This window comes from Hetaerina americana, unplaced genomic scaffold (assembly GCF_022747635.1).
Source record: "Hetaerina americana unplaced genomic scaffold, ioHetAmer1.1.p SCAF_99, whole genome shotgun sequence".
Classification (NCBI taxonomy): Eukaryota; Metazoa; Arthropoda; class Insecta; order Odonata; family Calopterygidae; genus Hetaerina; species Hetaerina americana.
The window spans coordinates 881,726-896,851 of NW_027287638.1; the positions used below are offsets into that span (position 1 = coordinate 881,726).

General features: G+C 33.9%; 1 protein-coding gene across 1 annotated transcript in view; it reads right to left on the reverse strand.

The window, feature by feature from the left end:
* Positions 1-15,126, reverse strand: part of LOC139699956 (zinc finger protein Xfin-like) — a 50,057-nt gene that overhangs the window by 11,254 nt on the left and 23,677 nt on the right. The window contains exon 5 of the mRNA XM_071598349.1: positions 9,789-9,957. Within this exon, the coding sequence (XP_071454450.1) occupies positions 9,789-9,957 (169 nt within the window). The remainder of the gene's footprint in view (positions 1-9,788; positions 9,958-15,126) is intronic.

Below are 15,126 nucleotides of genomic sequence, written 5' to 3' on the forward strand. Positions count from 1 at the left end.
GGGATTACTGGAGTGATAAGTATAGAATAATATACAGCAGTGGGGACGAGAGCCAACGAGGGGTTGCCATAGTATTAAATGAAGAGGTAGGAAGAAGCGTAGTCAACATAGAGCAGGTAACGGATAGAATACTACTAGTGGAGATAAAAGCAGAACCAATGAACTTAGTTATTATTCAGGTATACATGCCACTGAGCAACCATAAGGAAGGAGAGGTTGATAGGATATACAATCAGTTAGAGGACATGATCGCGTGTGTTCCTGCAGGGAAACATTTGAAAGTGATGGGGGATGGAATGTGACGGTAGGCAAAGGAAGAGATGGTGATGAGGTGGGGGCTATGGTTTAGGCACGAGGAATGACCTCGGGGAGAAAGCAGTTGAGTTCTGCAGGAGACAGGGGTTAACCATCACCAACACTTTGTTTAGACACCACAAAAGATGCAGGTATACATGGAATATGCCAGGTGACTCAGAAATATATCAGCTAGATTATATCCTGGTTAGACACAGGTTTAGGAACAGTGTGGTAAATTCCCACAGCTTCCTGGGAGCGGATGCGGACTCAAACCACAATTTAGTTGTTATGAAATATAGCGTACGTTTCAAAAACATAAGGCAGGGGCGGCTAGTTAGAAAATGGAATGCATAAGCATTAAATGGGTTGAAAAGGAAGGAATACAAACAGACGGTAGAGAAAATCATGGAGGATGGTAAAGAGCTAAGTACTATCGAAGAAAAATGGGAAAGTTTCAAGAAAGGGTTGTCTAAAGCCTCAAAAGACACTATTGGAACCGTTAACACTTAAAGGACTAGGAAACCATGGATCACGGATGAGATGATTACAAAGATGGATGAGCGGCGAAAATGGAAGAATATACATACAGAATTAGGCAAAATGAAGTACAAAGAATTGAACAATAAATTGAGGCGGGCAAAAAATAAAGCAAAAGAAGCATGCTGGAAGACGCATTGCAAGGATATGGAAAGTCTGAAGAGGAAGGGTGAAATCAATGCGCTATACAGCAAAGTTAAATTGTTATCGGGAAGTAAGACAGGAAGAGCTATGCTAACAGTTAGAGATAAGGCGGGTAAGGTAATAGTTGACTCAGGAAAGATCCAAGAGAACTGTATAGTAAAGACCTCAGACCAACAAAGTTAGACATTGAAAAAGAAAATGACATAGAGGCAGACAGCTTAGGTCCAAACATACTAGACAATGAGATAGAAAGGGCATTAAGGGAGATGAAACTAAATAAGGCCGTGGGGGTAGATAACATTCCCGTGGAACTTTTAAAATGCTTAGGAAAATGTGGGAGGAAGAGGCAAAAGGGGTGATTCGTAGTATTTATGAGCAGGGAATCTGGCCAGAAGACTTAGTGAGATCAGTTTTAGTTCCTATTCCAAAAAAGGTAAAATCTCACGCAGCTAAAGTTATTCTCAGGAACATAAACAAAAGAATAAAGAGTAGGGCAAATGATTACTTAGGGGATGATCAGTTTGGGTTTAGGAAGGGGAGAGGTACTCGTGATGCCATTGCGGTAATGAGATTATTAATCGAGAGGAATATAGAACAAAACCAGGAGATTATTGCCTGTTTTGTAGATTTTGAAATAGCATTTGATAGAGTGAATTGGGGAAAACTAATGAGTATATTGCAGAAAAAAGGAATAGATTGGAGGGAAAGGAGGCTAATCCGCAACCTCTACATGTCTCAGACTGCTCAGGTGCGGGTCGGAAACGGGGAGTTGGTGGGAAACGGGATAGGCAGTGTTAGGAAGGGGAGTAAGGCAGGGTTACCCATTATCACCATTGCTGTTCAACCTGTATGCAGAGGAAATAATCAAAGAGGCATGGGAAGAACTCGAGGTAGGAATGAAAGTGGGCTGTGAGTTTGTAAAGCAAAGGACTGGAATTACAATAATAAAATATAACTAAAATTTGTTTTCATTGGAGTAACTTTATGGAATTTGCATTATATAATGAAATTAAAAGTAATTATTCACTTTATTATTTAACACTTTATTTAAAGACACAATCCAGATTTCTAAAGTGAATGTCATCATCAGATGGTCCTAATAGAATCAAACTTGGTATTTATTCATTCTGATCAATGGCAGGGGTTTGGTCAGAGATGGATGGTGGTGGGATGAAATGGTTTGAAGCTTTCATGCATTGATCTATTATTTAATACCTATCCCTATGCCAAAATTCAATGCAAAGAAGGAACTTAATGTAATTAAAACATTAGCAGTAAACAAAGGCTATTCAGAAGATTTAATTACTAAATTATAACAGAAGAAACTTACAGAAATTGCCAAGTCCCATTACATTAAGCCCTAATAATTTAAAATATCTCATTGCCAAATGGGACCAGGATTATATCTAGGGACCATGCCTCAAAATATAATTGAAATAGAACCAAAAAGGAAAAATCAAATGTCATTTTCCAGTGGTTAATGCCTTAAGATCCTGATCACTTATACTAAAGACAAAGTCCCCAAAAATGAGAGGAGAGAAATATGAGAGTTAAAGTGATCAACAAAGTGTATTGCGTGAACAGGATGGAAAATTTAAGGAAAGAATTAAAGAACATGAAACATGTGTTAAAAATAAGAGCTTAACATTCCTCTTTGCAAAGAAACTCATCAAAAGTGCCCACTGAAGTGATTTTTTCATCACAAAATAAGATAATTTGGGAAAATATAAGCTCTCCTCAATACACCAATACCACATTTGATGAATAAATTATGAGCAGAATCGTCATATATTGCCTGTTATGTAATATATAATATTATAAAAAAAATTACAAAAATATGTCTAGCCTATAAATTAGCATGGGTAGATAACATTCATATCTTTGGAAAATTATTATCCAATGTAATTAGAAGCTTATATTTTGTTGTAACAAAAACCGTTTAAAAAATTAAAAACAACTGCTTTCCGACTTTGCCAATAATTATTAGAGAAGATGGAAAATTACTAATCAATATGAATAAATAAAACAAAAAAAGGATTTATCATTTTTCCAACATCCACTTTACACCTATTTGGAACCTGCATTAATTTTTAATCCTTGCGCAACTATGACTAGTTACTCTTAGGCTGCAAGATTGGTTAAAAGAACTATAGATGTAACCCAAATTCAAATTACAAATTCTGTTAATAGCACAGATTACAAACTACACACTTGCAAATTTTACTTAATAATTCTTGGAGTTTCTTCATGAGGAGGAAATTTCTTCAAGAAAATGGCTTTGAACAAGAAGTCATTACTACAATATAGTATTTTCCCACGAGATTATATTTCACATAGGTACATACGTAAATTCATAATCTTTCCCGCTTTTTTACAATTTATGAAGCGTAATTACCTTTTTTTATGAACTAATTTCACTAATTTTTTAAAAGAAGGCAGTCTAAGTACTCTCATGCATGCTCTTCTCATAAGCATTCAAGTATTCAATTTTTTTCTCACGAACATTGTTAATGCAAACAATATTCGCAATGGTTAAGTAAATACCCGTATTTGCCATTTGGTTATTACCCATTTAGGCATTTTTATCCTTGGGAGGAAATCTATTTAATATAAACACGTTTATTGAAAAATATGACTAAATTCGTAACGAATATTGTAACCACGGACATTATGACATAAAAACATAACTTGAAGACAACTCACCTTTTCGGGGCTAATATTTCCCTCGTCCTGTTTGTATTCCGTTTGCCTCTCCAACATAAGATTGTTTTCGTAGCATTGCTGCTTGAACATATAGAAATCGGTCAGTATTTTAAAGCACTGATAGCAAATAAACCACGGGTTGATTCTATCCATCACTACCTACGAAAACAAGATTACCAAGGTATTAAATCCCACACATCTTCTCTCAGTAGGACTCTAATTATTGACATAGTAATGCAAGAGCTTTGTTTTGACATAAAACAGGGAACAAACAAAAACTTTGTGGCAAAATTACGATAACAGCGTCTTGATGGATAAGTAAACACGTAAATGATAGCTTACTTTCAATTCCAATAACTCTTCTATTGCTTCCCGGACCAACTGCTCGGCATCGTCGTTTTCACTAAAAATATTTGTCAACCGACCACCACTGCCAAGACATAATCTACACTTTAAACTTTCTTGCCGAGACATCTTCGTAGCAATAACAACCGTCAACATTAAAAACACGTAAGCAATGGATTCCAAGATGGCCGACTATGTATCGATGAGTCGTTCGTTCTGAATCGATCCCAAAGTGGGAGTTTGCTAATCGTTCTTCTTTTGTTTTGGCCCTAGGTGATCAACAAATTCAAATAATTTTCCACTTTTTTAAATTATTTAAACTCTCACTTAATTGAATGTAATCATTCTTTTGAACCAGACCATTTAAATTGATAGTTCTTTTCCTCAAAACAAAGTATTTGGTATTATCCTGGTGCCCAGTAGTATGCGAAATACATGACGTTTGTAATGTGAATTAATTAAATCCGGGTTTTCGTTAACTATAAAGAGGCAAATCCAAAGTCATGTGTGAATTAATAGTCATTCCTTATTAGTAATAGCTAAAAATTAATATTTAGATTTTTCTTAACCTGTTTACTCCAATAAAAACTTGCTATAAATCCAAGTTTTAATGGCAGTTTTGTGTTAGTATAATAATTAATAATAAATTTTTATGCATGTATTTTCATTGAATTAACAATTTCATTCATCATAAAAACGCATTAATGATGCATTCTGTGGATTTCTCCAAAACAATTCTTAAATCCCTCCCTTATTTGCGAATTTCTGTCCGTTTTCAATCCTGTCTGCTTAACCTGAATTTTTCTCCATACTCATATTAGAAAAGGCTCCAATTAGCAGGACAGGTGACAATAGAATAGACAGCATGCCATAGTCATACTTTTCAATTTGCTCATATTGACTCTTCTCTTCCTACTCGCACCTGATAGCATTCTCAGACATGGACTGTATGTTGAATAGCTTCGTTTCCCATCTGTGATATAATCCTTAGATAATATTCTCACTCACATTCGTATAATTAAAGCTAGGCTATTAAAGCTTCATAATCTCAAGATAATAATGGTATAATGGCTCTATGATATAATCTTAAGATACTCTACCGCTCAGATACTCCTATACCCATTATTAGTTTATAACAAGAGTTCTGCAAGTGAGGCTGATTTCATGAATATGACAGTTTAATATTCACCTAAGAACGTACATAATTTACGTAAGTAAGTATGATCATATCGGAATGAATTTAAATAAATTTACCCAGGGTTAATGAAATAAATAATATTAGCATGAAGTCATTCTTCTATATTGGAATATAGTTCATAACTTTTTTTGTATTTCAGAAAAGGGGACGTCAACTATCGAATAATATATTTTGACGAGTATTCTTAAAGATACCGAATGGAAAAACGGCACAGTAGGACTTATAATATACTTTCATTGCTCTAGGATTACGTCGGCTGATAGATGCCTGTATTATTGGTTAATCTTGAATGTTTGCATCGTAAAAATCTTTGAAATGAAAGAACGGAACATCATTGTTTTCATTCATTTATCATTTATTTCATTTATACTACAAAAGCTCATAAATATCTTAAGAAAGGCCAATTCCGATTTTCCATGACTCAGCCTTGAATTAAATCTGAGTAATCGCGAGAAAGGTTTTCATGTGTGATGTGGAATAAGATCCTCTCCTTCCAAACCAATTCATTCCTTTTCCATTCAAAACAACTTCGTAACAACTGAAGAACAAAATGCAAGTGGCCAGCTTAAGAGTCACGTATTTTTTGTGTTATTCCTATACTGAAAACTTTAAATTCTTCGTGAAGTAATGTGTGAAAAACGGCTTTGTACTTCTATAGTTAGTTTTTAGTTCAATTTTTCTGCATACATGAAAACGATCAGAATTTCCGATTAAGCTGAATTTTAACTTAATTTTAATTGTTTAAACAACAATTGTTTAAACAATGTACAATTCATACTGGAAAAAAATAAAGGATTTAATAAATTTTACAGTGAGTTCAGAAGTCTATTTCGCTCACTATTTTAATTATATGTTTAAGAAATTTCCCAGATCTGTCGATTGAATGTAATCTGTCGATTGATTGATCCTAACATTTACGAAGTAATTAATTTTTTTGTTTCCCACTTTAAATCAAAGAATGCCTGTCATTCTTCATCGCCTAATAAACATGTATAAAAGGGTTGATTATTTCCATTTACCTAATTAATAGATTACAATTAAATAGCCCCAAATGTTTGGGATCGGATTAAGATTATTTATTTCAATCCTTAACTTTCCTTCTCAAATGGGTGTAACAGATGAAATACGAAATGCAAATGCCCTGCTATAAAGTTGTATACTTAGCTTTTTCAGCGGTTTTAATAAATTTTAAATCAAGTTCAAAAAATGTTGACATATTGCATTATTTTTCTAACGTTATATTGTCCAGTAAATCATTCTGCGTACTCTAAAACCTTCATAATGTGCGATAAACACGCATTTGAAGTCTGCAGATTATGTTTTAACACTCGCGGTCTGTTGATCAATGTTTTCGGCGAGAATAGTAAATTACAAATCATGCTGGAAAACACTATAGAGGATATAATAGATGCCTAAGTAAGTTCAGTTGTCTGCTTTAGGCGTTTCAAAAATTGTGTTTGTGAGATATCTTAAATGAATTGGTATTTGGTTAATATATTCTGTACATTGTTGTCTAAATGTATGTTGAAGTTTAGGCGAGAGGACTTACGTGCATTCTATTGTTAATACATGGTTATGGCATATTCAATTAGGTTGTGGAGGATGAAAATTATCCCTGGTTGGTATGTTCTGCCTTCATGGAGAAGCTAACGGAATTCTATAATCACATCCAAGAGGGGAAGCTATCTTTCTAGGAGTTATGTAATAACCAATCGAGAAGAGGTCAGTTGTATCTAATAATATGAACAATATTAATAAGGAGGACAAATTTGGCTAAAAATTAATATTTCCTGTCATGCTCCTCGATTAAAATGTAGGTAAATATATCATTTTACCGTCTCTGCGATTTATAGCAGTCATTTGAATTTTATCGAAAATACCACTTTTTCAGGATAGAGTAATGTAAACATTAAAATTCGAAATTGATTTTATGTACAATTTATCTAAAAAGGTGGTGTTGATTTTTTCAAAAGTGTGGAAAATTCAGTTTCATTGACTTTGGAACTTGAATGACAAAAAAACACTTGCACATTGATCAAAAAATTGGCTTTTTGGGTGAAAAATAGTCAGCCCTTCTTAGTCTTTGAAGCAGTTTGCATCATTTATTTATTTAGTTCCATAATAGTATCAAGCCGATGACTTTGGACAAATAAAAAACATTGTGCCTTCCTGTATAGTGCACCAATGTCACCCCAACTCTTTAGATTTTCCATATCCTCACACCGTATCTTGTCAAAGGTTCCCTTTTCTAAAAGTGAATTACCTCTGTTTATTATTTAACTAATTACATATTCGGCTGTTGTATTTCTTTGGCAAGATTAATAAAATGGATATTTGAATAAATGAATAATGGCATTTTAATGGTTTGTAATTCATTCCTGGTGAACCTGAGAAATAATATTCTGACAGCTTGATTGGCAGTGATTCTATTGACAAGAGGGCTGTGGCATCCCAGATGACATGATCATTGTCAAAGAGGAGGTTGACATTGCCATAACATGATCCACTTCTCCAGTAGGGGATATTCACTCATCAACTGTTGCATGAATGAAGGAAGATAGAAGTCATGGGTCAGACATGGTAACATTGTAACTGATCATACATATTCCAGCATTAAAATAATGTGCATTCTTGGGGAAAATAAATTTATAATTTAAATCACTTGTACAAATTCATTTAATTCTTCACCTCCTCTCCCTTCTGAGTTCTCTTCCCCTGAAAGTATGATAGGAGCAGCAAGCCAATGACATTGGACAAATGACAATTAGGCTGCATTACTGTATAGTGCACCAATTCCTCCCTTACTTTTTAGACTTTCCATAGCCTCAGACGGCATTTTTACAATTCTTTTTACACTAGTTGTGTATACTTTATTTAATATGTGCATTTAATGTGTATAATTATTTAATGCTTAATTCTACTTAAATCTCAGTATTTATTATCTAACTTATACGTATCTGAGTCACCTGGCATTGTTCATGCATACCTGTCTTTTAGTGTCATAACAAAGAGAAACTAATGGCTAATCTCCATCTGTAACCTGCAGAACTAAATTCCTTCTTCATGCAGTGATTTCTTGTGCATAAACTCTCGTCTCCGAACTAAACACCATCTCTTCTTTGCCATTTATCTTATTACAATTTTAAATCACTATCATATGTTAGAAATGCTGCCCTATTTTCCCGAATGTACTCATGATTTATTGCCCTATAAAGGTGGAAAATCCTATCAATTTTTTTCTCTTTATAATTGCATGGTAAGTAGACCAGAATGATGATCAAGGGTGTCGATTCCATATGCACTTATACCAATAATAATTTATCAGGTGATAGGTCTATGATAACTTTACTTTTATCAACATTTTCATTTATTATTTTGTCCATCCTTAATATAATATCATGAATATCAGAGTTACAGGGCGCGTTAATTTGTAATACCAGGGTCCATCCAAGACAAAGCCACACAGGTTTTGAAATAAATGATTAGAAGTTTAATGACATGTTATTTAGATGGAATATTTATTCACCTTATGCATGTGATTCAAAGGAAGAAAAAGTAGCAAAAATTTACCTAGAAAATAGGATTATTTACTGGGAAGCCTTGGTTTGAGGAAGGTAGAGGAAGGGGTGTGCGAAGATGATGGGATATACCTTGTGGAGGAAAATCACCCCCTCCATCCCTCTCTCCCCCTTGTCCTCTAAACACAATTTTTAAACTTCTTTGAATGGATGGTATGTCATTTTTTCTTCTCTTTGATATCAGCCCTATTGTTTTAAGAATCCAACTTACCTGCAAAGGGTAGGACATACTTCTGCCTGTCTCTTTCACACCTCTGACTCTGAAGGCATTAGTTCAAGCTCCTCAGATCAGCTAAGCTCCATTATGGAGAAGTTTATATGGGCCAAGTGCCTTCCCATATGGAATGATTTTGAATACATGTGACATTATTATATGTTATCATTTTGAAGTGTGTGTTTTTTAACATAGTTAGACCTTAAATAACATATACGTGTGTATATATGTATGTGTGTGTATACATATATATGTGTATGCATATACATATATATATATATATATACATATATATATATATATATATATATATATATATATATATATAATGTAAGCATCTCATTTATGTGAATATTAATGTTGGTAAAGAAGGAACTAATTAAGTGTAGATTGAATAATTATCTCTTTTTTAAAAGAAATTTATATAAAATAACAATTGTTGATTATGAAGCTTTAACATTATCATTCTTAAAAATATATTTCACATATATATATTGTCTGTCATCAGTATGCATAGAGGAATGATTTTGTATACATATTACATTATTATATGTTATATGTATGTTATTATTTTGAAGTATGTCTTCATGTGTGACCTTAAATAACTACTCTTAATAAACCTTTTGGAACATATAATGCAACTGAATGGCTTTTCACTGGTGTATCAACTTGTGAGACTTAATCTGACTGTTGAAAGTGAATTCTGTATCACATACGTGACGCATATCTGGCTTTTCACCAGTATGTGTCAACATGTGAGTCTTTAAATTACACTTCTGGGTAAAAGTTTTTTGACATATCCTGCACTTGTGTGGCCTTTCACCAGTGTGTATTAACATGTGAGTCTTTAGACTACTACTCTGGGTAAAAGTTTTTTGACATATCCTGCACTTGTAAGGCTTTTCACCAGTGTGTGTCAAGATGTGTGACTTTAGATTGCTCTTGACAGCAAATGCTTTTAGACACAACTGACACTTGTGTGGCTTGTCACCAGTGTGTGTCAACATGTGAGTCTTTAGAGTAGAATTCTTGGTAAAGGAATTGTGACATATCCTGCACTTGTAAGGCTTGTCAGCAGTGTGTGTGGCAACATGTGAGTCTTTAAACTAGAATTTATGGTAAATGTTTTCTGACATATCCTACACTTGTATGGCCTATCACTAGTGTGTGTCAAAATGTGCCTCTTTAAAGTACCAATACAAGTAAATACTTTAGAACAGATCTCACATATGTGTGCCCTTCCTTCAGTATGTGTCAACAAGTGCATCTGTAAATGTATCTTTCCAGCAAAACCTTTAAAACACAATGCACATTGGAAATGTTTTTTCCGAGTATGTGTCAACATGTGAATTTTGAGTTTACTTAAATATAGAAAGTTTTTGGAGCAGAATTCACATTGGTGCTTCTTCTTAAGAGCATGCACCAATTTGATATGACTTGCAAGATCAATTTTTCTCTTAAATACCTCCAAACAAACATCACATCTGAATTGCATCATTTTCTTAAGGTGCTTATGCATTACATTATCTTTGAGAAGGTCCTTTTGTTCAAATACCTTGTAGCAAATTTCACAAATATATCTTTGAGAGGCTGAAGCATCTTCTCCTACATTAACTTGTTTTTGGTGTTCATCTGAAAGATTTGAAGGATAAGGTAAAGTATATACTCATTAAAAAATAAATACTTCTGATGAAAAAATTGTTTTCACCAGTTTGAATACACTAATTAATGCAAAATTATAATTATAGATATGCATGTTCACATTAAATCATATATGTGTACATGAATTTGCATACAATCGAATGTCTAGTCTTTTCCTGTAGAAATTCATCACTCTATGTATGCATTTTAGCAACATCAGCTGTGCTTAAATCCCAGGAACAAAGCATGTCATCAACTAATGCTGACCTGAATTAGGCTATCTAGCCATTTTAGTTTTACCTTCCTCAGTGGCAAGTGCTTTCCTTTCAAGGCTCTTTTGAGCCAGAGAAACCTAAAGAAGTTACAGGGAGCTAAATTCAGCCTTTCACACTATGTTTAGATCTTTAGATGTTTACTAGGGGAAAAACATAACATATTGAAAGTGAAAATGGTTGTTTTGGGTTATTTCATTTATAATTCCTAACTGATTATATTTAAAATCAGAATAATCAAGCAAACAAAGAAATGGCTTGAAAACACAGCAAGATTATTAAAAGATCTAGTCTGAGTAGCTTAATAAATAATATTAAATATGTTCGTAAATAATTGCAAATAAGAGATGACAATATTATCATCTTTTTACAATTTATCATACTGTTTTAAATGGCCTTTAAGTTATTTTAAATAAAATTCTATAAAGTTAACTCAGTCTTTCCAAAATGCATTAATCGTACTGCAAGGGTTAATCAACAATAGTTGTATTACACCAGAAAGTAGCAAAAGTGAAGTGACAGCAGAGTCCTTAGCTTTCCTTACCTTGTTCATGCAACAGCTCCCCTTCCAGTCTTACTTCCATCTGAGGAATTTCAGTATCACAATCTTCCTTAATGTTTACTTCCTCCTCAGAGAGCATACTTATTTCTGCATCTTCCAAATTATCCTGCCAAGATCAAAGAAAAAAAATTACAGATTATTAGGATATCCATGAAAAATGTTTGAAAAACATGTTTTTTCTAAAATTAAGATGAAAAAAATGTTAACTCGCATACATTAAATTGTTATAACAAATAATATTTTAGCTGATACCTCTTGAAAAAATTTTTTCTTCAAATAATTTACTTGCATTGGTTAGGATGATAGGATTAATGTATGCAGAGATAATCAGAGACACTCTGTAAAGTTGTCACCCAGTTCTGTTGAGAAACACAAGACAAAAAACTACATATGACTCTACAGGGTGAAAAACTCTTAAAATCCCTTGTTTTAAAAAAAATGATAAACAGAAATGCCCCTTGAGACTTAATTATTCTAAGGCCTCTGTTTAATGGAACAGATAATAAGAATCCATCAAACAAGGCTGTACACTTTGTAAACATGTAATAACTTCATATGCATTGTAATATTGTTTAGGTAATTACCAGTTAAGATGGATTATGGATGGACATAAATACCAAATAAATATTTTGGGACTGCTAACAAAACAAAATCCAGTGACATACTTTACATTAAGCCCCCCTTCATCTCTGAGTACTTTTACCTCTACTTCGTAAATGATTAGCCTTCTGTTTATCCTATCCATTCCTATTTTCTGCATTTTACTCTAGTTCATCCCAATTCAACCTAACAAATGAGCTTTTGAAATCAAGTAGTATTATTCAGGGAAGGCAACTAACAGCCGAGTTCATTTGCACCATAGGGTAGGACAGGAAAGGTTGAAGGGTGGAGAGAAACCCGGCATTGGCATTAGCCAACTCATTATGAAAGGTGCCAAGGGGTATGCAGCTTAACATCCCATCTGACGGATCCATACTCACTCAATTGCCCTCCACAAATCTTCTCAAGCTGGGATTGAGATACCTCTAAAAATATTCTACACTGCCAGGATTTGAACCCGGGCCCTCTGGGTAGGAAGCCAGTACATTAGTCCCCAAACCATCTTGATCCTCTTTTGAAATCAACAAAACAGATAAGTACATACTGATTTTAATATAAATTCTTCTCAATTAATGTTTGCATTAGTTGTTACTAAACTAGACTAAAAATCCTCTACATATTTTTTCCTTGACTATCCTTTTATCGACAAATCCAAAGAACCACTTTAGATGTGCAGTATTTCAAATTTATTGTTCCATAGTCCTGATATGACCTTTACCTTGTTTGGAAAGGAATTAAAACTTATCATACAAACTTTTCTGGCCAGATTCCTTCCTCTACACTATTACAAATCAGTCCATATACTCTTCCTCCAAAATTTCCCAAAACCTTTTAGTAATTCTGTAAACATATTGTCTACCCCTACTGCCTTATTTAACTTAATCTGCTTTGTAACCCTTCTATGTCCTCATTGAGTATGGATAGACCTAGGCTATCTTCTTCACAGTCATCTTACCTTTCTATGTATAAACTTTTTTTAAACAGTTTTACACAATATTCCTTTCAATTCTCTTAGATATTTTCTATGTCAGCTATAATCTTAGTCAACTCATCTCTAATTGCTAGCATACATCTTTCCTTCTTACTATCTAGTAGTGATTTAAACCTTGCTGAATAATACCCTAATTTTGTCCAGAATTATATATATCATATCCTTGTATAATCCTGAGAACCCTCATTCTATATGCTACCAAAAATTACCAGGAATTAATAGGCCACCACATTTAACCCATAGCCAATTCAAACCCTTCTTGGATGCAAAATTTGTACAACTTTCTGGAACATTGACAGTCAATCCGAATTCCTTAGAGCATGACAATTCTCAAAGCCACAGTATACATTGCATTCCCTAAAGAATGAAAGCTTAGAAGCCATGAACTTTAAGCCTACAAACCACAACAAACCTCATCCATTTATTTCCTCTTCCAACTGACCCAACCAGTCTTCATCCAAAATTCTTTCAAATTTTAGGACAAATTATGTCTGCAAAACAAGGGAGATTCGAAAAGTAGGGTCCCTTATTTTTTTTCATGAAAAATGAAATTTATTCTCAATGTTGCAAACATCTTTGGAAAGGTTGAGCATTTAGCTATTTTTCTACATTGTCGTCTTGATAATCAATCACTTTTTGCATCCTTTTGGGCAGCTCTTAATACCAGAATCATACCTTTCTCCTGCTGCATCAGGAAGCCAACTGATGACCGCTTCCCCAATTGAAATTCATTGCCATTTACTGAAAGAGTATGTTGAGAGTTGTAAAGACATCAAAAACATGCTAAAAAGTGCAGGTTGTTGTTTGATGCTAGGAAAATTTCCTAGATTAGAAGCCATCAGGGTGGCTGAATTTGCCAGAATCAACGGTGGCCTTAATTTACAAGTTTGCCCACAATAACCAGGAAATTATTCTTTATTAGATAGAAAAGGCCTTACTGAATAGTGTGACTGCTTTTCTGTGCAGAATATTGTGTCAAAGGTTCTTGGTTACATCAACTTGTCTCATCAAAGGAGTGTGTTTGCAGCATGACAATACATGTGCACTTGGCTTGACATCTAATGACCAGCATACTTTGGCTGGTCATTTGTTGTGAAAATTGATGAATGAAGGTTCAATGAATGAATTTGGCAGGAATATCATTGATTCACCTCCTTAAACCTTGGACATTGCCCCCAGAGACTACCATTTGTTTTCTGTTCTCACAACATGCCTTGGAGGACAGAATTTCAACTCTAACGAGGAAGTGCAAGAAGCAGTAGTCAGTTAGCTTCATGACGTGGCATGAGAAAGTATGACTCCAGTATTAAAAAGCTGCTTACGTGGATGAAAAACATGATTGATTGTCGAGGCAACTCTAAATGCTTAAGCTTTCCTATGATGTACAGAAAGTTGAGAAAAAATTTGATTTTCAATGTCAACAAATACAAGACCTTATTTTCCAAATTGCCCTTGTAAAATGTGGTACAATAGACCCTTCCAATAGAATTTTAACTCTTCAGTCTTCATGCCTTGGAGGACAGAAGTTCAAGGTAGACGAGGAAGTGCAAGAAGCAGATGTCAGTTAACTTAATGTTGCGGAATGAGAAAGGTATGACTCAAGTATTTAAAAGTGGCTTACATAGATGAAAAATATGAGTGATTGTCAAGGTAACTCTAAATGCTTAGGCTTTCCTGTGACATACAGAAATTTGAGAATAAATATGATATTCATTATAAAAAAATATAATATCTTACCTTCAAAATTTCCCTTGTAAAATGTGGTACAATAGACCCTTACAATAGAATTTTAACCCTTCAGTCTGAATGAAACAGACCAACAATCACCAGTAAATTTATTTCAACTGGGGCCATCTATCACAAACAAAATTCTTCATCCCTTTCTCATTCAGTCTGTGGCCTCTGTTCCTACAAGAACACTACCCTCCAATAAAAATAATGGGACCAGCTACTTGATTGTCTCAGAAAAAGTGGGTACCCTGAAAAACTGCTGAATAATTAAATTCTCAAACCTTAACCTAATAAACTCCTGTCCTTTATCCAA